At 35.8% G+C, this 25,294-nt stretch overlaps 2 protein-coding genes across 9 annotated transcripts in view; one reads left to right on the top strand and one right to left on the bottom strand.

Moving 5' to 3' along the window:
* Positions 1-11,839, bottom strand: part of ODR4 (odr-4 GPCR localization factor homolog) — a 37,270-nt gene extending 25,431 nt beyond the window's left edge. For 4 of the 5 annotated variants that reach the window (XM_008514080.2, XM_070591164.1, XM_070591163.1 and 1 more), the window contains exons 1-5: positions 11,627-11,839; positions 8,754-8,874; positions 5,753-5,887; positions 2,166-2,261; positions 120-226 (exon numbers count right to left, since the gene is read on the bottom strand). In XM_008514080.2, the coding sequence (XP_008512302.2) occupies positions 120-226; positions 2,166-2,261; positions 5,753-5,887; positions 8,754-8,852 (437 nt within the window). In that variant the 5' untranslated portion in view covers positions 8,853-8,874; positions 11,627-11,839. The remainder of the gene's footprint in view (positions 1-119; positions 227-2,165; positions 2,262-5,752; positions 5,888-8,753; positions 8,875-11,626) is intronic. The other variant, XM_008514082.2, reaches the window with a different exon arrangement.
* Positions 11,815-25,294, top strand: part of TPR (translocated promoter region, nuclear basket protein) — a 55,218-nt gene continuing 41,738 nt past the window's right edge. For 3 of the 4 annotated variants that reach the window (XM_070591159.1, XM_070591158.1, XM_008514089.2), the window contains exons 1-13: positions 11,827-12,037; positions 12,402-12,710; positions 14,232-14,336; positions 16,087-16,160; positions 17,991-18,087; positions 19,238-19,341; positions 19,892-20,056; positions 20,511-20,603; positions 21,003-21,083; positions 21,163-21,250; positions 21,992-22,132; positions 22,942-23,033; positions 23,298-23,495. In XM_070591159.1, coding sequence (XP_070447260.1) covers positions 11,968-12,037; positions 12,402-12,710; positions 14,232-14,336; positions 16,087-16,160; positions 17,991-18,087; positions 19,238-19,341; positions 19,892-20,056; positions 20,511-20,603; positions 21,003-21,083; positions 21,163-21,250; positions 21,992-22,132; positions 22,942-23,033; positions 23,298-23,495 — 1,617 coding nt within the window. In that variant the 5' untranslated portion in view covers positions 11,827-11,967. Of the gene's footprint in view, positions 12,038-12,401; positions 12,711-14,231; positions 14,337-16,086; positions 16,161-17,990; positions 18,088-19,237; positions 19,342-19,891; positions 20,057-20,510; positions 20,604-21,002; positions 21,084-21,162; positions 21,251-21,991; positions 22,133-22,941; positions 23,034-23,297; positions 23,496-25,294 lie in introns of all 4 variants that reach the window. The other variant, XM_008514090.2, reaches the window with a different exon arrangement.

Below are 25,294 nucleotides of genomic sequence, written 5' to 3'. Positions count from 1 at the left end.
GCAGAAAAACTTACAAACTATGCCTTTTTAAACGATGACTTAAACAAATGTTTGGGAAAAAACCTTGCAGGAACATTATTTTGGTACCCTAGACTTTTAAACACCTAAATAAAAGATACTTTTTTGTCGAAGAGCAAATGTGAAGTGTCACTCGTTCTGAGACCTCCTCCTCTGTGAAATTCCACAGTCTCTTTTTATTCATAGATTTTTCCACAGCAAATACTAGCTGAAAGAGAGAAAAACACACATCAATTGAATACAAAATGAAAGAAGGAGAGTTGAGTGCAGAAAAAGACAATTATAATGTCCCTAAGCTCCCACCTAGCTTTAAAATCTCATGATTCTGTCATTAAATTTTCTTTTCTTTAAAAGTGCAACTGATCATTAACCATTTGGATTCTATTTTTAGGGATACATAAAAATTTGGTTTTAAATAGAAAAACATAATTCATTGTCATTAATGACCAAGTGGACATGAAAAACTAATTTTGGACAACTAACATTTAGGTGAAGTACTGAATAAAGACTTCATTTTAATTAGAATGAGAAACGACATAAATTTTAACCTATAAAAATGGAGTACCTCATCTATTCAGCATTTCTTACTTAAATGTCACAAAAGATTTAAGGCAACATATAAGGACACAAAAAATATAGTAATAACATAAACTAAAAGTGAAAAAAATCAGAAATAGTGGCAAAAATTTATTCCAGAAATAAGAATTATAAAAATGCATATTTGAGATAGGGAGCAGGGTCATAAATTTTGCTCTAAGCTTTCTAACAATAATGTGCACAGGGAAACCTAATTAGTTACCTAATTCACATGGTCCATAAGTTGAAAACAAAAAACTGATCAGAGGCACAACTTTCTTGATTATAATATCAAAAGAAATTTCTTCAAAGATGGTATTATGTAACATAATGAACAAAGTTCTTAACAATGACCTTACAGAAGACATTGACAAGTTTTATAAGGTTATTTCTTACAGTGTCCTTCAATGCAGGCCAATAGAAACAAAGTTAGATAATTGAACCTCAATAATTTCTGAAATACAGCCTTTCTGAAGTCTTATATGCTTCTTAGGAACAAAAGAGACACAAAAGCAAAAGAAAGGAAGACGTGACTGTGTCTAGCACTGAGCCTACATTCACCTCATTCAATCCAGCGCCAGCCACAAACGGATGCACAATGTCATTGCAACACATAGATTTCGATCAGATTGCAAAATGCCAAAGAGGATGAACAACTGTAAAAAATACATTTATTTAAAATGAAAAAAATGGCAGAAGGTTGAATAACTTGCCAAGGGAGAGGAATATCTTCATTTTCTTCTCTTACTCCCTTAGGTACAAATACCAAAGGTTTTAGGGTGGGACATCTGATAGGAAAGAAGGTTACAACACTGGAAGTATCTGTAGCATCTGGGATTCTTCTCTACACACTTTTTTACCAGAAAGTTTTCTGGAATTCTGTGGGGTTTTGTACTTTCCAAGATTATGGGATATGCCCCTCCTGGGGCGGTAAATAATTTTCTGAAGCTTCTCTTGGACCCTGAATACTAAAAGCGATGACAGCTGGGTGCACAGTTTGCTTTGGGTTTGGGCTTAAGGGGAAAGAGCTTGCGGCCCTTCCTACTACTTCTAGGCTACGTTACCCAATTTGCTGATGTAGGAATAAAACAAAAAGCTGGGGATTCATGACAGACACTCTGTCCAAGAATAAAGAGTAAGTATCTGATTGTTATTACTGTATGTTTTATTCTCAGGATCCTGAGAGAATTGAACAGGTGAAGAATCCCAAAACCTATTAATTTCACATTATAACAATCACTTGGAACTAAATGGAAGGTCTGGCAGAATACTGTGATAGCACAAGAACAACTGTTAAACCATCACAACTTGTGTCACAATAGTAAAAAATTATCTTTAAAACAAAGATTATTTTAAAATATGTACCTTTGATTGAAAATATAGATATTGACATTTTTTACACTTAAGATACCAAGCAACACGGTAGAAAAAGCTGTCTCAATATAATCCCAGCATAAAGAATTATGGAACGTTAAATCTAAATATACCTAGGATCATTGTATACACATATAATCAATTAAAATAAGACGTAATTTTGATCATATTAAGAATTTTTGATATTTCAGACTTACCCTACGCAGGGCATTTTGAAAATCATTTGCCATTTCTAAAGTTGTGATGATAAACACTCCAAGAACTAAAAGACCCCCTGGTAGCATTCTGGATACCTAAAATAGAAGTACAGTATTAGCTAACATAAGCATTTGGCATTACATGCAATCCTGTGTGTCTGAGAGGCTAAATATTAAACGAGCAAATACCTACTGAGCACTGACTATCTGCACAGAATTGAGGTAGGGGCTTTGAAACACTGGTTAAAACACTGGGAAATGGATGATAAACAAGATGAATGGGGTGTCACTATGTACACAATCTTCCCAGCGTGTCCTTAACATTTTACCTTAAAACTACTTTATAAATAAAGCCATTTAATAATGATACACTTTAGCTATACCAATAAACAAATCCCTTTCTCATGAGATCAAAGACTAAAATATCTTCTAAAAATTTTTTAATAGTTTCCACTATCAGCTAAATAAAATGCAAATTTTATCGTAGACTGTTATTTCAGACTCCAAAATCTGGCTAATCTGGTATTCAGATACTTATTTGATATTTCTTTCCCTGAAATATTCAAGTATCAATCAAAAACTTCTCACTGTTCTTCATCCGTATGTCTAGGCTTTCTAACTCAATACCTTTACTCGAGCTGCTCCCTCAGCCTAAATTGACTTTGTCTTATACTTCTACATGTCAGAACTCTTGAATACTTCAAAGTCAGCTTGAGGAAGCTGCCTTCCCCAATCCTCTGATCTCTGAACTCCCACAGGACTTCGGTGTAGTTTTCCCACGAAGCTTATCACATGAGCCTGTATTACAGTTATCTGCGTAGCCTACTAGCAGGTCTGGGAGATTCTTCAGGGAAGAAGTGATTCTCACCTACCCTTGTATTTCTGTAACATTCAGCACAATACGAGAGCCTGGGATTTGAACAGAAGGAGTCCAACCTGAAAATCCACTGTTTCCTATTGTTTACGCTTACCTCAATTTTTTAAACCTCTTTATTGATAGTGGGCATTTATGTTATTTCCAATTTTTCCTTACTTTAAAATAATATTGGTTAAAAATCCTAGCAAGTCTTTCTATGTTCACAGGATTATTTGCTTAGGATAAATCTCTTGAAGCGGATTACTAGATTAAGAAGTCATGCCTATTTTTAAGGTTTTTTGATACATACTACCAGTTTGTCCTCCACAATAGCTGTTATTTCTCTTCACATGCTTGTGGCTAGTTCTTAATACCACAAGGATTTCTTTCTGCCACCTATACTCTGAGGTCTGAGTGCTTTGGTTATCTTTTGTGTACTTGATGCATATGTAAAGTGATCACAAAGTTAAGTCTTCAGAAAATTGGATACCACAGTCTAAGCCCTAATATATTTACATTGTATCTGCTGATGGTTCCCTCTGACTTCATACATTTTATTTACTATAGTGACACAAGCTGGACATATAAATAAAGAATAAAGTTTTCATATTTAGCACGGGGAACCTATGTATCTCTTCAAAATCACCAACACGTAAAATTAACCAACTGTTTCCTTCCAGAAGCAAAAAGGTTAATCTATTTTGCTATATAAATAAATTCACGTTTGTGTATACATATATATTCATATATACACAAAATACACATCACTCTTTCTATATACATATATGTGTGTGTGTATATATATAGTCAAGTGCCGCATATACAACAGCAATCCCATAATATTAGCACCATACAACCTAGGTATGTAGAAGGCTATACCATCAAGGTTTGTGTAAATACGCTCTATGACGCTTGCACAATGACGAAATCGCCAAGGATGCATTTCTCAGAACACATCTCCATCATTAAGTGATGCATGACTGTATATAATTTTATAAGAGACCAAAAGCAAAATTTGAGTAGAAAGTTATTTACAAACCATTGGGAAATTAAGTTTAAAATATTTAATATTTTCATTAGAAGATGGTATTAAATATTTCCTGGATTTTTTTTTTTTATAACTACATACCACCCTCCCATCACAAACACATACACAGACAACAGTAAACGTGTGTGTGTTTAAAAGGTTTAAAGTTGACTGGAGATGGAAATAATTCTACTTTTACCTTACTTTAACATTCTTTATTAGATTATATATTCCATTTAATAACTATTTTTTAAGTGAATTTACTCATCGTTCCCTCTCAGCCAGCCCCAAATCTGTTTCCTCCTTGTGTAATGGCAACACCATCTTCCTAGATACCCAGGCTAAAAAAATCTCAATAATCTTTAGCTAGTCCCTCATAATCTATTCACTCCCAATCTACTTGGTCACTAAATCATTATACTAGCTCCTTCTCTAAAATGTTCTGGCAATGAATTTTTAGCCCACTGCATTAGTTTGTTTATTCATGCATTCATTTATCCAGGATTTTGGAGTTCGCCTATATACCATGGAAACACTATGCTTGGAACTGAGGATACAGCCACAAAGCAAACAGACATGACCCCTGTCCTCACGAAGTTTAGAGTCTAGTTCAGGCTCATATGACCTTTTTTTGAACTACTACTGTAACTGTGTTCTCTGTTCCATCTCCAGTCTCTCTACTCTCCATTTACACTGTGCCAAGACTTTGAAATCATTTTCTAAGTTATTGGCAGGTCAATTATATTAACTCCTTCTCAAAAATAGGAAGCTCTGAAGGTCTACCATCGAGCCACTGTCTACCAAGCAAATTCTTCACTTCTTAAGACTGCACTCCAAAATCATCCATAAACTGGCCCCCGACAGTCTTATGTCCGAATCATTCTTTTACATACCCTGTGTCTCAATTATACCCAGCTGCTTGCTATCCTCCTAACATACCTTTAACTTTCATGTCGTTTATCCATACTGTCCTTTGTGCACTCAGTGTGTTCCCTGACTTCTACTGACAAAGTCCTATTCATCTTTCAAGTTCAGGGCCTTCTGTGAAGCTGTGTGAATTCAGCCATTGGCAGATATTTAACCAATCTCCACTCTATATTCCTATAGCACTTTTCTACTTTTATTTCACTTCTCTTATAATTGGTTTTGGTAATAATGTCTTCCACTTTGGTTAAAATATAAATTCTGAGGACATTTAAAAAAATTTAATCATCATTTTATTCCCTTGGTACCTAGATTAAATCATCAACAATCTGATACGCAACTGTATTATCAATAACTAGTATTATTTTAAGGTAAAAAAAATTGGAAATAAGCTGAATGACCAATAACAGGAGATAGGTTAAAAAATACAATGGCCAAAGGTTAACAATGGAAAAGTATAGCACAAAATATCAGAAGCTTTCAAGTCAGACTGCCGGGGTTCAAATCTCAGTTCCACCACTTAATATGTAATCTTGGGCAGTTTACATAACTTCAAACAAGAAAATGCACTTTAAAAATTAGACACAAGTAATCAACAAATAAAAAATATAATCATGGATGCAACAAAGCAGAAAATACTTCTATTTCTGATATACTATGCAAGTTTTGAAAACTTAAGAATGGGTACTCTGAAATCCTAGTCTAGTAACCTGAGGATCAAGTGCTTTTATTTTGTTAATGAACACAAACTTAACCATATGAAGAGACAAATATGATGACCTGGTTGGCATGTACTGTGGCCCATTCTTCATCCAAGTTATCCAACTTAGCTTTAGGATGTTTGAGGTTCTCATTTTGTTCCTCGTTGGGTGGTGTTCTAGCGGCAAGAATCACATAATCCTTTTGTGAAGAACACTTAAAAACAAATTAGAAAAGTTTATTAGGGGCCGGCTCCATGGCCGAGTGGTTAAATTCGTGCACTCTGCTGCGGCAGCCCAGGGTTCGGATCCTGGGTGCGGACATGGCACCGCTCGTCAGGCCACGTTGAGGTGGCATCCCACATCCCACAGCTAGAAGGACCCACAACTAAGATATACAACTATGTACTGGGGGGGGTTGGGAAATAAAACAAAAAAAAAAAAAGAAAAGTTTCTTAGAGTGATATCTGATTGAGGAATGTAAAGTTCTTATAACACGCAAAAACTGAATGTTTCTGGCAGCTTAAATTGTTAATACGTACACAGTCAAGCATCATTTAACAATGAGGACATATTCTGAGAAATGTGTTATGAGGTGATTGCATTGTTGTACAAACATCATAGAGTGTACTTACACAAACCTAGATGGTATAGGCTACTGGATGTCCAGGTTATATGGTACTAACTTTATGGGACCACCCTTGTGTATGCTGTCCATCATTGACCGAAACGTCATTACACAGCACATGACTGTATTATAATGAAATCTATGGGGAAACCAATTTTTCACGGATAGCCTTACAATGTTTCCCTCACATGTTATTTACCTTTTAATATATTTAATATCAGGTCCTTATTTAATTGGGCATCCTGAATGTGAATCACATAGTGGTCCTTAAAAATGGCTTACTGGATGAGTAAATAAACTGCATTCAAACTACAAGATAATACGCTTGGCCAATTTTCTAATTATTGTATTTGTGTCCTACATAACTTGAACAGATTGAATGGTTCAGCAAATGTAAAAACTCAGTAAAATAAAGCAACAAATGACCTTGTGCATCTTACATGGATGCACTTAATTCATGGATACAATAATAGTGAGGAACTTGCACATATGTGTGCACAGAAAAACAAAGGGGATGTGGGACACATAATTGAAGTGATAACAGATTTATGTTTCTCCGTTTTAACAGCAGTTAAATGGTAACCAAAAGTGGGAAACCTAAAGATAAATTTAGGGCACATTTAATAGCTCAGTCTCATTACAATGAAAGTTTCCTATAAAGAAAGAGTGAAAATGAGGCTGATAATACATGCTAGCATGGTGTCATACTCATACATAACCTGAAATTCCCATCATTAGTGTCATCCTGGAATAGAAAATAAAGGAAGAGAAATTATTTCTACAAAAGTTATTTTCAGAAAGTTACATTTCAAAGGCAAACAGGAAAAGGTAGGTGCTCATTAAGAAAGCTCTTCCTTTTTATAAAATTTACGACTTTGAAAAGAAAAAGAAACTGACTCTGGGAGTAGGAAACATGCAAGCTTGAGGAGAAGGAGAGAAAAGTGATGAACCCTGGAATAAAGAGGAAGAAGGAACATGAAGAATACTGAAAGGACTGAAAAGGCAACATGAAGAAAGACTGGAAGGAAGGTCCTAAATTGTGGGAGACTTATTTGTAAGAGGGTGGTTTCACTGAGCTCTAGAAACAGCCTATGTGCAGTACGGGAAGTTTGGAAGAGAGTATTTCTTCCTGACCTTTTATCTTTACTGATCATATCTTTTTTCTAAGACCCTTTTTCCCTTAAATTTTTAAAATAAAGGGAAGTAAAAAACTTTAAATAAAAATTTCCTAGCCAAAAAAAAAAAAAAAGCCCCATATTAGATGTTAAGTAACCTGAATCAAAAAGAAGTTAAAATTGTTGCCAAGGTCTGGCTATCTAATGAGAGGCCTCATGGGGTAGTACAACGTGGGTGAACAGTGCAGGGTCTGCCCTTCGTCTCACAAGTTAACAAATCGGATTTGTGAAAACTCTGAGAATGAACCTGTCTTTCAGGGCTAGATTGATATTACAAAGCTCATTTGGAATGATGCTGACAACTAGAATATCATGATGGAGCATGAACACACGAGCCCTCTGAACAGCGTGTTACTTATAAGTAGGTAACATAGGGCATCAAATTATAAGAGAAAAGTAGACTGGGAACATGGGTAAAATTAGAAAAAGGAAGGTTAATTATAGAATTTGAAGATTCTAGGCATCATGATAAAATATCCAGAAAGAAATTGTCAAATAGAGCTTTATTTCCTACTAGGCCTCTAAATCAAGTCCTTGGGCCACAGTGCATTCTCCACTAAATAGGTTTAGACAGACATAGCTGGTTTGTCTGTGCAACTCTCCTTTTTTTTTGTTGCTTTGTACTGGTGATCAGTCCTCCCTGCTGATTAACACATTCTTCCTTCAAAGGAAGTGGGTGCTTACGCTTTCTAAAGTAACTGCCCAAATCTCCGTTCCATTTTGTGTTAATTTTTCAGGCTTAACTCTAAGAGGAAAACAGAATTTGTTTAATTTCCAAATTTCTCCCTTCCCCTTCCTCTCCATTGAATCATTGTTAAAAAAAAAATTCGATAAGATGGGCACCAAAATATGTAACAAAATATATGACCACTGTTCCTACATGTCTGAGATAAGACAAACTAGAATGGGAATAAAATTGTCAAGAGGTACTTTTGTAAAGAATTGGACAACCAGGAATTAATAAAGACTAGAAAGGAGTACAAAACACTTTGGAAAGACAACAAAATATAAATAATCTGGTTAGAAAAATTCTAATTTTGGAGTTTCCACATTATAAACTACTTTTACATGGTCAAAAGGGAATGTGTTCTGACTTGGGCAAACCTGAGCTGGGTTTGCCTGACTTCTCCACATTTTCCCTCAAAAATCCATTTTAAATTTACTACTTCTACATTCCATCCCTCCATCCCCTCATCTTGAGTTTATTGTTAAATAGCATATTTTAACTTTAATGAACAGGTAATTTGTTTTTATCAATAAAGACAGTAAAAGATACATACCTGCCCTATTAAAAGACCAGAGACAAAATCCTTTCCTTGGAGATTGACGTTTGAAAGATACTGGCCAACACTCTCTTCTACAATATAGGTTCTTCCCATTATTGAGAACTAATTCACTTTCCTAAATTATGAGAAAAAATACATAGCATTTTTAGGTAAAAATACAATTTGTAATATGTTCCTCATGAGAGCAGTATAGCAAGATAAGACCCTGATAAGACCCCATGCCTTGCAGTGTGACTCCTTATTAAATAGGGGATTCTTTCTTGCAAAGTTAAACGTAGCTTCAGAATTCTCAACACAGTGCTGCAGGCAATGACTACCAACCAACCAGAGTTGACAGGAGAGAGAAAACCTATTTCCATACCTGGGATAAGGGAGAGGCCAGTAAACTAGTAGTCAGCATACCTGATTTCTTATTTGGATCTACTACTCTTTAGCTGCATCATGTTTGACAAGCTATTCCCGAGCCTCAGGGTGCTCATTTCTAAAATAGGAAAGATAATTTCTGAGTTGCTCATGGGGAGGTAGAGAGAATCAAATGCATTTAGTCAATAAGCATACTATGAAGAACTACTATGTGCTAGAAATTGTGCTAGGTGAGATGGTACAAAGATGAGTAATACTTGACCTCTGTCCTTGAGTAACTTATAGTACCCTAAGAGTTACAGAAGTAGATAAATAGCAATGCAATAATAATGAACATTTGTATAGCTCCCACTTTGTCTAAGGCCTTTTTTTAAGTACTTTACATGTGGTAAAATTTAATATTCACAAAAACTCCATGAGGTAGGTACTATTATTATAATCCTCATTTTATAGATGAAGAAACTGAAATGAAGAAAGGTAATGTAACTTGCCCAAGTGACAAAGCTGGTAAGTGGCAAAGGTGGGACTTAGGCAGTCTGGCTCTAGAATTTATGCCCTTAAATACCACGCTCATACTGAAGAAAGATACCCAGTCTCTCAATTAAACTTTTACTGAGGGTAACTCCTGTTCTGCTCTCTCTCTCCAGTTTGTGGATAAGAACCAGTATATTCCTCTTACTGGCTTATGCTCCTTTGAGTTTCTGTCACTTAAAACCAAAGATGCCGAATAAAAGAGCTAGACAATGATGAATGATGACCTCAAGTTCACATTCAGTACGGGAGACAAAAAATGTAAAAAGATGATATTCAGAAAAGCTATAAATAGATATACAGAGACTGTAGGAACACAGTTGCAGCATTTTGAAAAGAGATAATAGTCATTTGAGTTCTGTAAAAAATTTCAATCTTATTTAGTACAACAAAGTCAAGGCAACTAACTATAGATGTGCTGAGGTGGTATATCTAACACCAGTAAACTGCAAGTCACAATGATTTTGCATTACTCTACAACTAAAGCTCAGAGAATTGGTTCCAGTTTGAAATGGCCTATTGGATGCTGTTTTTTCAAAGAGACTGTTCAGACTTGTCTCAAAACACATTAAACTTCTTCCAAGCTCTTTTCTGACAACCGTGCAAATCAGGTTTGCCCACCTTTTTTTTAGACTAACTCTAGAACTGCCTGTTTAAATCATTAATGCTTCTATAAAGCTGAGGGCTTTCCACTTTTAGTAGTGCCTTAAGGTACGCATTTCTGTGTATTAAACTTTCCTCTACTTCATCACGCTATTGTACTCCTTTTACTTGTGCCCTAATAGTTCTTAATTCTTGCAAGAAATAGCAGTGACTTCAAAGTTATGATATGAAACTTCCTAATCTTATTTTTTCCAAAATGTCACCTACTAGCCACGTTAACGTTTAAGAAACTGAATCTAACAGGAAAATGACAATCTACTGGACTATGAAATCTGGTTGAATGTTAGATAATTTTTTTTTTTGTAGTGCTCCTTCAAAATTTTTAAACGTAGCCAACCATACTTTATAAAGGACATTACTAAAAAATGTAGATCTTGCCTTATACAGTTCAATTTTTCCTGAAATGTGTATTAGAAGAAGCTTTGCAAGTTGTCCAAGCACTATGATTTGGGACAACTCATCTTTCCTGGACTCTGGTTTCCTAGGCTACAAAATAAAGAATATAGATCATAACAGGTCTGAAAACCTATCTAATTTTAGGATTCGATGAGTCCAAGTACAGAACATCAGTATTTTCCAAATGATAGATCAATAACACGATAATATTGTGGGCCTAGGACATAGTACAGTACTGCATATACCAGCAATTTCAATTAAAGTGCTTATACAAAATATTCTGGGGGGAAATCAACCTTAAGCTCCTTACTGATATTCACAAAAAACTGCTACTGTGGGAATTAAAGGGAGGACGACATTAGGAGTGCTTTATTTTCAATAAATAATTTAGTAAATTCTTTTAGAAGAGTAATCAAACCTGAAAAAAATCTACAGATTCAGCTTGGAAGTCACAGAATTACGATCTGGAAACAAGTAGTTCTGTTATGGTGGCCGGGTGAGAAGTGGTTTTTACGAATGTGTTTAAAAACTTCTGTTACAACAGTTTTTCAATTTAAAAAATATAAACATAAGGTAACATTTTCTGCAATGTTACCTTCAAACATAAAAACAAGGGCTACACTCAGACTCCTCTCGGTTTCTTTAAATCCTCTTCCTGAAAAATGAACGGGGCTCCTTAAATTCCTCTTGCATTACTGTTACCCACCCTGCCACCAAGGAAAAAAAAGGCATTTAAGTACATTATTTTAAATAATGCAAGTCTGTCATAGCTGGACTTGAGTGAGTTGTGCCGGAGTGCCTGTCCATATGTTTTCTACACTCTGTCTCTTTCTTCCTTGCAAACGAAGGTCTCTGTGCTTGAGTGCACACATCCAACCCTCACAAGCGCGTAGGACACCCTTAGGCTGACTCACCTGTACTCAGAATGTGCACGCGTGGCAGACAAATCCGTCCAACAGTCAGTCCACCTAAGAAGCGAGTTTAGGGCGCAAGCAGCAGCCTCCAGGAGCCAGATGCCCCTCCGTAGCCAATTCCACAGCGAATGAGTTCATCAGAAAGCGACGGACTGCCCACACTTCCCACTCCAAACCCAGGGTCTCTAGAGTCAGGTGGTGCAGAATGATGACGCAGCTGCCCCCTCCCTTTACCGCAGCGCCTCAGCCAAAGCGACTGCGGTGGCCCCCCCGCCCCCTTGCGGGCGCCATTGAGAGCGTGGCAGCAACCTGGCCCCTGCCGTCCAGCCCTGTCGGGACCGATGCCCTCTAGTGGCTCAGTGTCTAGAAGCCGCCAAAGAGGACGCCCCATGGCATCCCGGAGCTTTGACGGTAAGGTCGCCCTACTCTTCAGGGAGGGACGTGGCTTGACAAGTACTATATGGCGCCACCTCGCGGACAGTGATCACGCGGCTGGGCGAGGAGAGCCGGGGGGCGGGGAGAAAGGAGTCAGCGGAATGGGTGGTGAGGAATTGGGCTCACAGAAGAGATTGAGAAAAATACTACGTTTCCCAGAAGCCTGCGAGGCTTGCAGGGCGGAAAGGGGTGCCGGAAGTCGGCGTGCCTGACGGGGTCAGAGGCCGCCTCTGAACTCGGATTCCCAGGGTGCACGGCGGCTAGCAGCTGCGCGCGCATTTCGGTCGCGGGCGGTGGGGCGGCTGTGGCGCCGGCACTAAGGCGGGACTCGATTTCCCAGGGTCCCGTCGCGGGAGTCTCCGGCGGGCAGGCGCGCGCGAGCCCGTGAGCGAGGCCACAGAGGCGGCCGCCCAGGCCTCTGGGTCCTCCTGGTCTTCGCCTTTCTTCTCGGTTTCTGCTCCGTCGGCCGCTGCCGCCGCGGCCCCCGGCCCCAGCGACATGGCGGCGGTGTTGCAGCAAGTGCTGGAGCGCGCGGAACTGAACAAGCTGCCGAAGTCCGTCCAGAACAAACTCGAGAAGTTCCTTGCTGACCAGCAGTCCGAGATCGATGGCCTCAAGGGGCGGCACGAGAAGTTTAAGGTAGAGAGCGGTAAGTGCGCCGATCTTCCCGCCGGGGGTCTGGGCCCGGCTTGGTAGCTAGGGCTGGGCTTCTCCGCTGGCAGCCTGGCTGTCGGCCTGCGACCCCCCTGGAGCATCGCTTTCCTGCTCCCCGGGCCCCCGAGGCCTTCTCTTACCTGCTCCTCTCACACTTTGATCCCGAGGAGCCTTTTGTTTGTTTCAAGCTGAATCCACGTTTAGTTCCGTTTTCTTTGTAATCAGCAGGGTCTCATATCGGGACAGAAGGTTGTCCGGGAAACAGAAATTGTGAAGGTTTGGGTCTGTTTACACCGGACTCGCGACCCCTGTCTTTCTAAGGCTAGAGTACCCTCTCTGTGTGTTGCACGTACGATGATAGTAATTTCCGCTCAGTCTTCAAGGCACCTGCCTTCAAAGGCCTTTGTCTCGACTGTTTCGTGCGCTTACGTTGAGCGTGTGTGTGTGTCGCTGTGCTCCGGTAACGAGCTGATGGTCACCAAAATGAGTGAGTGCGTGAGACAGCGCTGGAAATAGAGTGAACGTGCGGTGAATACGTTTAACATATCGGAATTCTCTCTAAAAATTGGAATTTGATAGAAAATATATTTAGACCTGTTTATAAATAACCTACAGTAGACGCTCAAATAAGAAAGTTACTAACAAAAGTGACTTGAACATCCTTGAAGAAAAGTTAAGAGCTTAGTAATTACCATTACTTTTGCCTTATACAGTTCAGTTTTTCCTGAAGTGTGTGTTAGAAGAAGCTTTGCAAGTTATCCAAGCACAAGCACAAAGTTTTTGTTGTGTGTCTTGGTTTACCAGTTGTTTGGCGCGATGGGTACTGGTTTTTGCTAAGTTGATTGAAAATTCGGAGTAAATTTTCTCTTCAAAAAAATGTAATTAGCAAGCAGAATAAATATCGAGAATGAATTCTCTGAATCCCAACACTGAATACAGTACACAGCGTTCTGTTAATTTGCACAATGAATATTGAGTGCCTGAAACTACGCTGAACACTACACACTCAGTCCCTTCCCAGGGGGAGTTAACACATCTATTTTTACATAAACTTAGTAATTTTATATTTTCAGGTATGGTTGTGACTGTTTTAACACAGCCTCTTAAAGCAAAGCAGTTTTTAAATAATTTTCTTCTCCAATTAATAAATTTTTTTTTACTCTGTTTTATGCTAAGAAGTTTGCTGTTGTGTGGGGAAAATACTAAGATAAATATGTCACTTGCCCTGAAGTAGTTCATAATCTTGTGAGAGAGATAGACAAGTAAATTGTAAAACCCCTTTAGGCCTTATTTTCATTTGTCATGTATGTATAAGTCAGTTGGAAGTGTTAGATTAAAGTCCTTTCCTGTGCTTGACTTACCTTTGCTCAAGGTAATTCTTGTTCAATTCTTATTTGGAGTGCAATTTTAATACTGTGTCTTAAATTTTAAAGTCAAGTTATTAAAAATAATTAGCAGTATCAACCATGTGTGTCCCTGTGTGTTTGATTTCATTTTTCTCTCTGCTTTTCTGTAGAACAACAGTACTTTGAGATAGAGAAGAGGCTGTCCCACAGTCAGGAGAGACTTGTGAATGAGACCCGGGAGTGCCAAAACTTGCGGCTTGAGCTGGAGAAGCTCAGTAAGTATTAATTATATCTCTATAATATTCTTGGACTATTCAGATCTTCAAACATCTCTTTGTATGCTTTGGAAACGTTTACTCACTATATGTGAAAATTCTAGTTAAGTGTCATTTTCATTTATGGTGATATTTTGATTTTTCACTCAGTGATACTAAGAACATAGGGCTTAATGATCAAGAGGCCTGGGTTCTAATTCCAACTGCAAGTAAAGGCTCTTTTGCCATATGTGAATCATAACAGTATGTGATTGGTGTTTATAAAATGGCTAGAACCGCATGTCCATCTACTTACACAGCTGTACAGATCAAATGAGATATATTTGAAAGCCTTTTGAAAAGGCTAAAGCATTATGCAAGTAAAAAAGTAATTAAAGAGAGTGACGGTTATTTTTATGTTGTTGGAAAATTAAAGCCTATTAGTTCTATTATTATGTCTTACCTCTTTGTTATAATTTTTATAAATATTTGTGAATCTCGGGCTATTCCCTTTTTAAGGCCTAATTCTTGTGAAAGATAGGTAGCTGATTTCCTTCTTAATTTGTTTTCTTACATCATTAAAGTCCTAGAGGGTACACAAGATCTTAGTTAAAGGTCCTGACATTTCTTGGAAGGATGATGTTTATTACATGCAGTGCTTATAATAGAAGAAGGTAAATTTCAGGAAAGATCTTTATGGAGTAGGGGCATAATATTTGTTATTAGATATAGTTGGATTTTAATTTGATTGGAAACACAGGAAGCTAGTAATCAAGAGAGTGGTTGAAATTTCAACCTTCTTTCTTAACTGATCTGTGCCCATCAGCTATTTGTTTGGGTTATAACTTTTTTCAGCTGATTTTGGCACATCTCATTTTTAAAACATATGACGTATTTGTAGGATGGTATGTGTACATGTATAGTGTATCTTCTTTGGAAAAATATCTGTTTGTATCCTCTGCCCATTTTTTGATCAGGTTTCATTTTTTTGTCTTTAAGTTGTATGAGTTCTTTATGTATTTTGGAAATTAACTCCTTGTTGGGTATATGATCTGCACATATTTTCTTCCAGTTGGTGGGTTGTCTTTTCATTTTGTTGATGGCTTCCTTTGCTTTGCAGAGCTTTTTAGTCTGATGTAGTCCCATTTGTTTATATTTTCTTTTGTTTCCCTTGCCAGAGTAGACATGGTATTCCAAAAGGTACTGCTAAGATCATAAGTACTTACTGAGTAACTTGATCAGGTTCATCATCTGTACATAATAGTTTTTCCTTGGCATAATAACAAGGTCTGTAAGGCAGTGGTGCTGAACAATTTCAGGAAAATGACTGTGATTGCAGGTTCTTTATGAGATTTGGAAAAGGGAGAGGGAGGGGAAGATGGGGGTAAATGTTATTTACTATCTTGATCTTGTCTTTTTTTACTCAGTTTTCTTCTTTTTAAATATAATTCACTGATTTTTGTGATTGACTTGGAAGATGTCATTGAAAGATAAGGAAATTGATAATTGCCTGTGCTTTTTCTTGTAAATGTTAGCCAGAATGATCACAACTAAGATTTTGGGGAAAGGATAGCATATTTAAAAGTTTGGTCTAGAAGTACAGTAAATTTGAGATGTATTCATGAATTTAGAATGCGATGTGAGACAGCTCAGCCTTTTTGAGACTTAGTTTCTTATTTTTAAAATGTGTGTGGGTGGTAGTTGGATAAAAACTGGCATTGTACATTTTAAGCATATGTGTGTGTATGTTTATAAAATTTCTTTTGTTTAGACAATCAACTGAAGGCACTAACTGAGAAAAACAAAGAACTTGAAGTTGCTCAGGATCGCAATATTGCCATTCAGGTAGAAATTATTCCTATGAATAAAGCTAATTGTGAACATGTTACTTGAGGAAGTTTTCTCTTCTGATTGTGTTTATTAGTTATTTAGTCAATGGGAAGATGAAACATTTTCCACTAAGAGAAACTACTAACAAAAGCATGAACACATGAATTCCTTAATTGGATCTCTATATGTTGTATTGATAGAGTGGGCGTTCCTTTTACTCATTAGAGTATATTAGTGCTTGATATAAAAAACATGCACTTGCTTTTAGTTCTGTAACTCTTAAGTTTTGATTTTTTTAAAAATTCAAATTGATTTTTTAAAAAATGCAAATTGTAAGTAAGTGCCATAGAATTTTAGGTAGGATAGATGTTCACAGATCCATCTATCTATCCATCCACCCACTCACCCACTTATCTACTTACCTTCCTTTCTTTTAGAAGTTACCTATTTAATGCTTACAGGCATTATTTTAAGTATTGCAGTACAATTGGGGATATGGGTAAAGTCACATCCAAAATCATTTCCTTAGAGTAGTGATATAAGAATAATAAATTGAATATGATCACAAGGATTGCTGACCAATTTATTTAATAAAATGGTCGTACTCAGTGATTCTTTAACCAGGTAGAACTTTAGACTCTTGCCATTGCTTTTTTAAAACTTGCATTTGATTTGAGGTTAAAAGATACTTAATATATAAAAGATACTTCTAATGGGAAAGAGGGATAGGCTTGATCCAATAGAAATTTAAAATTCTCTACATAAAAAGAACTAAGATGCAAGTAAACCATTAGAAATATTTTTTCAATAAAAATGTGACTATTTATATCCTTAATACATGACTACTTTCAAATTATAAGAAAAATCATTCAAGGGGGAAATGGACAAAGGAATTAAAAGGGAAAAAAGAGAGAGGAGGCTCCACAAATGGCCAATAGCAATATGAAATGTTGCTCTACTTCACTTGTAATCAGAAAAATGCAGATAAAACAATAATATGGTAATTATTTTTCACCTCCTTATGTTAACATTGATTTCTTACTTTTTTTTTTTTTTTTTTAAGAATAAGCTTCAGTTCTGGCATGGGTGGCTTAGACTGGCACTTATAACTGAAAGAAAAGCATATAAATTGCCATTGTCTTGCTTAAAGGAATTTGACAAAATTTATTAAAGATCTTAAGTAATTCCATTTCTAGAGATCTTTCTTGAGAAATAATTTGAACCAAGGTGTGTATGCAATGAGAGTCATCAAAATTTTGTTTTATAACAGCAAAAAATTAGAAGTAAGTTAGATGTCCTACAAAGGCATATATAAGTAATTAAGACACTTCCAAGTCATAAAATGTGACACGGGCAATTTTTTCCATGTGCCTAGGAAAAATAATTTTTAAAAATCTAAAATATGGAGCCAGCCTTGATAGTCTGGTCATTAAGGTTTAGCACTCTCGCTGCTTTAGCGGCCTGGGTTTGCTTCCTGGTCGCAGAACCACACCATCCATCTATCAGTTGCTGCGCTGTGGCGGCAGCTGAAATAGAAGAACTAGAAGGACTTACAACTAGAATATACAACCATGCACTGGGGCTCTGGGGAGAAGGGAAAAAAGAGGAAGATTGGCAACAGATCTTAGCTCAGGATGAATCCTTCCCTGCCAAAAAGAAAAAAAAAAATCCAAAATATGAACAAAAGCGTTGAGATTATGGGTAATTTTTGAACTTTTTGATGTATACGTTATAAGAAAAAGAAAACCAACCATTTTTAAACTGCACCTAATGTTAACTAAAGTGACAGTTCATGTTCAAGTTCCTATATTGATGATTAACTTGATTTTCTTATTTATATGACAGAGCCAGTTTACAAGGACAAAGGAAGAATTGGAAGCTGAGAAAAGAGACTTAATTAGAACCAATGAGAGACTCTCTCAAGAACTTGAATATTTAACAGGTATGAAGAAGTGCTTTAGCCTCTAACTACACTCTTTTCTATCTCTTCTAGCAGTGCTAAGAATTAATCCTCAGTCTGTTTTTGTTGCTGGTGTTTCTTTGTCATATCTCAGAATAGTGTTCAGGGTAATATCCTATTGTTTCTCCTACTCATTTATCTTTAGATCATTTATCAGGGATTTAAAAAAGTATCTAGACAAGTACATAAATGAAGAACATGTCAGAGAAGTGGTAATTTGAACCAAGGTTTACATGCAGAGATACTACAGTGTTATTTGTAGTATCCACTTGGAAGTAGTTTAAATGTTTGGTTGTAGAAGCTGCAGTCCTTCATTTTATGCTGACACCCTTGCTGGGATAAGCTATCCATAAGCATTCAACGTAAAAACCTAAAAGGAGAGCCCATATTTAAAAACATAGGCTGAAGGAGTGAGGAGACAGGAATATAAGATATATAAATATAGAATATAATATATAATACAGTTGATGCATTCAGGTGAACTGACTCTTAGGCAGTTTAATGGTTATCAAGTTCCCTTTGGTTCCTTTTTATAAGATTTTTGAGAATTTTAATTTTTATTGAAGAATTTTCAAATATGTTGCTATATAATAATATTCAATTAGGCAACTATACTTTTCCAGTATCAGAAAAAAGTTACTTCAGAGTATTTGTTGATGATGTTGCACAGGTAGTGAGTAGGTAAAATTAAAAGAATTTTTTTCGTAAAAATCTTAATGTAGGGACGATAGGAAAATTAAGCATGTGCATTCTGGCTGTTTTGAGTAGAGGTTTTTATATGTATCATTGCTTTTTAACTTAAACAAATAGCTATTTGTGAAATCTTAATAGATTGTTGGGTGTATATCAGGAAAATTAATGTTAATTTTGTATATTTAGCCTAAGATAGTGTATTTAAAATAAAATAATCCATATAATTTACATGTTTGGTTGGGCGCACGAATTTAGCTTCTTTATCTTCTGTTCAGTGAAATTAGATTTGTTAATTAAGTATGGCAGAAACAAATTAAAATAGAATACTTGAGAATTACTTACTTTGTATTAAATGTTTATGTTTCTAGAGATACATTTTTGATGGTTTCTCTGAGCATTAGTTAGTTCTTATTTTCAAATTCTCTTCTGACCTTTCTAGAGGATGTTAAACGTCTAAATGAAAAACTTAAAGAAAGCAATGCAACAAAGGGCGATCTTCAGTTAAAACTGGATGAGCTTCAAGCTTCTGATGTTTCTGTTAAGGCAAGTAACAAATAATTCCTAAAGGACAAAGTATAATTTTTGTTTAAACTCACCTAAATTAACATTTAAATAGAGGCAAGTTATCCATAAAGTAATTAAAAGCTGTGTTTTGGGTTTTGTTAGTGTCAGGAAATTAAGCAATAAGACAATTTTATTTTATTTTTTTTTTGCTGAGAAACATTAGCCCTGAGCTAACATCTGTGCCAGTCTTTCCTCCACTTTCTGTATGGGTTGCTGCCACAGCACAGCTGATGAATGGCCACACCTGAGATCCAAACCCACAAGCCCAGGCCACCAAAGTGGAGCACACCGAACTTAACTACTACTATGCCACAGGGCTGGCCCAAGACAGTTTTAATTGAGTTGTTTTACTTATGTGATGTTTGCTTCTTATAGTTCTTATCTGATTGTTTTCTGTTAAGAATCCATACAAATATTTATTTCTGTTGTAAAATAAAATTCTGCTTGTATCCCTTAGCTACCAACAAAATCATTTGAATAACCATATGTTACCTTTAACTGTAAATGCTGTTTTCTTCCATTTCCCTAGTATCGAGAAAAACGCTTAGAGCAAGAAAAGGAGTTGTTACATAATCAGAATACATGGCTGAATACAGAGTTGAAAACTAAAACTGATGAACTTCTGGCTCTTGGCAGAGAAAAAGGAAATGAGATTCTAGAGCTTAAATGTAATCTTGAAAACAAAAAAGAGGAGGTAAGTTAGTCAAATTGTAACTTTGTATTAGGTTACAACTTACGTTTGTGCACAGTTTATTAAAAATTTATTTAGTGGTGTAGCAAATTAAATGTTCTTGTAAGATTAGGGGTCAAATGTGGAGGACATAACTCAAACATTTGGCGTAGGAAATTAACCAATTGCATTTAAGTAAAGAATTTAAGATATTCTCTGATGAATTTTAATATTATCTACTGTCTTACGATATATCTTTCCTAAGACACGTGTTTAAGAAGTGGTGGTAAGTTTTTGTGTGCTAAATCCAAACATGTTCTGTGAGCTGTTATTTTCACTTGATTAAATATTTTATGTAAAATACTTTTTTTGAACGTGAGGAATTATTTTGCTTTTACTTGGCAGCTTAACTTCATATCAAATTAATTTCAGTTAATACAATATCCTCCCCTCACCCAACTCCACTTTTTATTTGTAGGTTTCTAGAATGGAAGAACAGATGAATGGCTTGAAAACGTCAAATGAGAATCTTCAAAAGCATGTAGAGGATCTGTTGACCAAACTGAAAGAGGTATAGATGACTACTTAAAATTTCTCTTTTACAAAATATTGTAGCACTGTTATTTTACAAAATGATTTCATATTTTGAACTGTTCCTGGCACCATGAAATGGCCAGCTCACTTCCATATGATATAGAGTCAGAAATGGCAATTATATGCTATATCCAAAGTACTATCTAAAAATGAGTATGGTTAATTTTAATTTTCACTTAAGCATTCCACTTTAGATAAAAGTATCATCAATATTTTATCCTTAAAGTATTTCTTCTTTATCGTGAAAACTGATTTTAATTTTAGTGTTTTAATCTTTATCTTGTCACTTTACAAAACTGGATGTTTTATCTTGGTATTTGGTAAACCAGTATTCTAAATTCAGTTCAAAGAGACTGCTATAATGTTTTTTTTTCAGGCCAAGGAACAGCAGGCCAGTATGGAGGAGAAATTCCACAATGAATTAAATGCTCACATAAAACTCTCTAACCTGTACAAGGTAAATAGCGTACCATACATTTTAGTGTTCTAATGTTGTATTATTGGATGTTGGGTAACTTTTTAAGATTGACTTTTAGAGTGCTGCTGATGACTCAGAGGCAAAGAGCAATGAACTGACCAGAGCAGTCGATGAACTACACAAGCTTTTGAAAGAAGCTGGAGAAGGTAAGAGTTTTCAATTATGGGAAGATTATTTTGTTTTTAGATAAAAAGTACTTTTTTCTTTACCTTTGTATAGATTGTTGGATTTGGAAGTCAGATTAACTTTCTTAGGGACAAAATTTGGTACAGAAGAAAGATCCTTGAATTAAAAAACTTAAAGTTATGTTTTTGGCTATTAATATATTTGAAAAGATAGATTAGCTCTTGTTTTTCTCTTTCTTTCATCTGGTAACTGTACATATTCTGGTTTCTAATAGGAAATTTTTCTTCCATTTTTGAAACATTTACTTTGATAAGTACATATGGGTTTACAGTTTGGGTATTCTTTTAATCCATAAATAAGCCTCACTTTTTAAATTATAAATAGTGCATTTTAAGGTTTTTGATTTTCTTTTTTTTAGATGTAAGTTATATATGATGTTTTCCAGTCATTTCGTATATTCTAGACTAAAGATCAGATTAAAACCAAAGAGATATTTAGAGCCACTTTTTTGCAATTTGAGTTCCCTTATTTTCCCCATGGATAAGAGACATCAAAAGGAGTAGTTTCACCAGGCCGGGACATTTTGGGAATTATAAGGAGAGAACAAGAGTTTTCAGTGGGTAATAACTATCAACCACAGCCCTCTCTGGAATTTAGTGTTATCTCTTGAAGGGAAAAATAGTGACTATTCTGTTAACATTTTATAAACTCACAGATTTTAATGATGTATTTGGATATTCTGTCTTTAAAAATATTTTTAGCCAATAAAGCAATACAAGATCATCTTCTAGAGGTGGAGAAATCTAAAGAGCAAATGGAAAAAGAAATGCTAGAGAAAATAGGGAAATTGGAGAAGGAATTAGAGAATGCAAATGACCTACTTTCTGCCACAAAACGTAAAGGTATGGATTAATACATGCTTGTTGATTGCTTGAAATACTAGAACTTCTTTGCGTAGTTTTCAATTTCACTAATAGTGTTTCTCTGTCATGGTGTAGGAAACTCCATCAAATTATAGCATTAGCGTTTATTTTTAGTTTAAAATTAATACTCTGTACTATATTGTCAGATATATGTACTGTTTGATCACACGATTGTGTGTCAATTTCCAGAATAGTTTTTAACTTTAATTTTGTTAGTGCCATTGAGTCAATTCCAACTCCTGGCGACCCTGTGTACAACAGAGTGGAACCCTGCCTGGTCTTTTTCACCATTCTCTCACTTTCTGGTACTGTACCAGACAATGCTCCACTGCTGTTTATAGGATTTTCGCGGCTGAGTGGCCAAGTCCTTCTTTCTAGCCTGTCTTAGTCTGGAAGCTCTACTGAAACCTGTCCATCATGGGTATCCCAGCTGGTATTTGAAATACCGATGGCATAACTTTCAGTATCACGGCAAGACACCACTGCCACAGTATGACAACCAACATACGGGTGATGTGATTCCCTGACTGGGAAACAAACCCAGGCTGCGGTGGTAAGAGCACCGAATCTTAACCACCTGACCGCCAAGGCTATCTTGTAACTATAATTACTGCATGATATTTAGAATTGAGTTATGTTACATGACTATCTGATGTCATGTTTTAAAATCGTCATATGAATTTATATGTAATGTACGCTAGGTGTCACTTTTTCCTTGTCTTGAAAAAAAATATTACGTTCGTTTGAAATTTTATAAAAATATACAAGATTTCTGTATGTTGGCACAGGAGCCATATTATCTGAAGAAGAGCTTGCAGCCATGTCTCCTACTGCAGCAGCCGTAGCTAAGATAGTGAAACCTGGCATGAAATTAACTGAGGTAAGAATGGTATTAAATCTTATTTTCCTTAGGCAAAAATGTTCAGATCTCTCTGACACTTAATCCCCAGAAAAATTTTTCTTAAAATCGTCTGGTGATTAATAGAACATCTAGGACAGGCTTTCTGGGTTCCTGGTTCTGTATTACATATAGTAAAGATTTCCATCTTGTCTAAGTGCTAACAGATGTTTATTATGAAGCTAGATAGACTATATAATTCTGTTGTTCTGCTCAGATTTGAAACAACCTCTCTTCTGCTTTCAGCTGTATAATGCTTATGTGGAAACTCAGGATCAGTTGCTGTTGGAGAAACTAGAAAACAAAAGAATTAATAAGTATCTGGATGAAATAGTGAAAGAAGTTGAAGCCAAAGCACCAATTTTGAAACGCCAGCGTGAGGAGTATGAGCGTGCACAAAAAGCTGTGGCAAGTTTATCTGTTAAGCTTGAACAAGCTATGAAGGTTGGTTCCATTCCTAAATTTTAGCTGCAGGAAAAATAAATATGAGAAATTATTTACTAGGTAGTTCTTCCTTAGAATTAAAGTATTCGAGTCAGAAACGGCTGAATCTGCTTCTTCAGTGATAGAGTAATTATACATTTTAAAGCTTATCATTACATTATTAAACACCTGTAATTGCAAAATATTGTACCTTTATTCAGCTAAAATTGTGAGAACCTTTTATGTTTTTTAAGACATTTGGGAAGTTTTCTGTAGGGTTCTCTAGTGGATGATAAATAGCCGAATCTCCTTGCACCACTATTCAAATTAAAACAGCAATCTCTCTTTGTACTAGCACTCTCCTAAATTTCGCATAGCCGTTTTTTGTCAGACACTTCTGATGTTCTGTCTTTATATCATTTCACAATTTGGCAAATCTTTATATACATTACTTTGTTACTTTTCCTTTACATATTAGAAGTGCCAAGGAAATTTATAAATATCCTTTGTGTCTTAAGATTCTTTTTTAATAGATAATGATTAAAAAAGTATTTATACTCTTATAATTTTGCTTTTAGGATACATCTATTAGTATTACTGAGAAATCTTCAAGATTTATTAAACAAGTTTTATTGAGAAAATTCAGTTAAATCAGTTTGTATCTGCTGTTCTAAACTGATAAATTTCTTTTTCTTTCTTCCATTTTTTTTGGAGAACCGTATGAATAAATTGTAACCTTAATTCAAACTTAAACTTTTCTTGCTGTTGCTGTTAGAATTTACACAGTTTGTCAGATAATATTATATCAAATGGTCTCTTTCTCCTATATCAAATAACCTTTAACAGTCTTGCCTTGACAGAATATTGGCTTTTTGACCCCTCTCCCGGCAACCGTGTGGATTGAAAAGAGGTTCCTTGGGTCTAATTAGATCTTCTTGAGTTTCTCACTGTTGAGAGTGAGCATTTTTGCCTGGAGATTATTGTCTGAAGGGGATAGAGAGGTGGAGGGGCTTAAAAATCAGATAATAGCAGCTGTTCATTGTGGGAAAAGCCTATTTGTTCCTTCTTCACTAATGATCAGGTACAGTAGTAAAAATCCCTTATAATAACTGCCAAAGAGTTTAAAGATAATTTCTGTATCATTTTAATACCTGAATCTTCTTTCTGTAACATACATCCTGTATCCTCCAGTCTAGATTCTGTGAGGCTCATTTGGTAGATTTAGGATTTTATAACCAAATTCCTTCCTTGGCATCTTAGTTAATCCCATTTTGAACTCAGTAGATTTCTATCATTGCTGTCTTTCATGAATATTTGACTACTTCGTTTTGTCATGTACTTGTTCCTACTGAAATTCATTTGTGCATACTTTTAGGGCAGTGTGCTCAGAGGTACTTGAAACACTAGGATAAAGATGAGCCATCTTTCACTTGAACAGTATTTAAGACATTATTATGTGGAAACAACACAAGAAGAAGCAAAATTTGTATGAATTTGTGATAAAGCATACGATTTCAAAGATATTTTGTGCTCATATCAGGTTCCTTAGCACTCTCCCTAAATCTGTAATGATATTGTGATGCAAAACTCTGCAAAAGCACTGTATATTTATCAATTCTTTTTTTTTTTAACAGCCGTGTGACATTGGCTGCTGCTGCTTTAGAATTAATTCCTGATGCTTTTTTTTCATAAAATCAAGTTTTTTATACATCTTACCCACCGTTTTTTACTTTGACCTTTATTTCCAGATAACCCATGTAATAATAATTATCACTGTAAAGTAATCCTTTGTTTTTGTCTTAGTAACAAAGCTTTTGAGA

This window comes from Equus przewalskii, chromosome 23 (assembly GCF_037783145.1).
Source record: "Equus przewalskii isolate Varuska chromosome 23, EquPr2, whole genome shotgun sequence".
Lineage (NCBI taxonomy): Eukaryota > Metazoa > Chordata > Mammalia > Perissodactyla > Equidae > Equus > Equus przewalskii.
The sequence above is the reverse complement of the archived record's forward strand: the minus strand, read 5'-3'. Positions and strand labels throughout refer to the sequence as shown.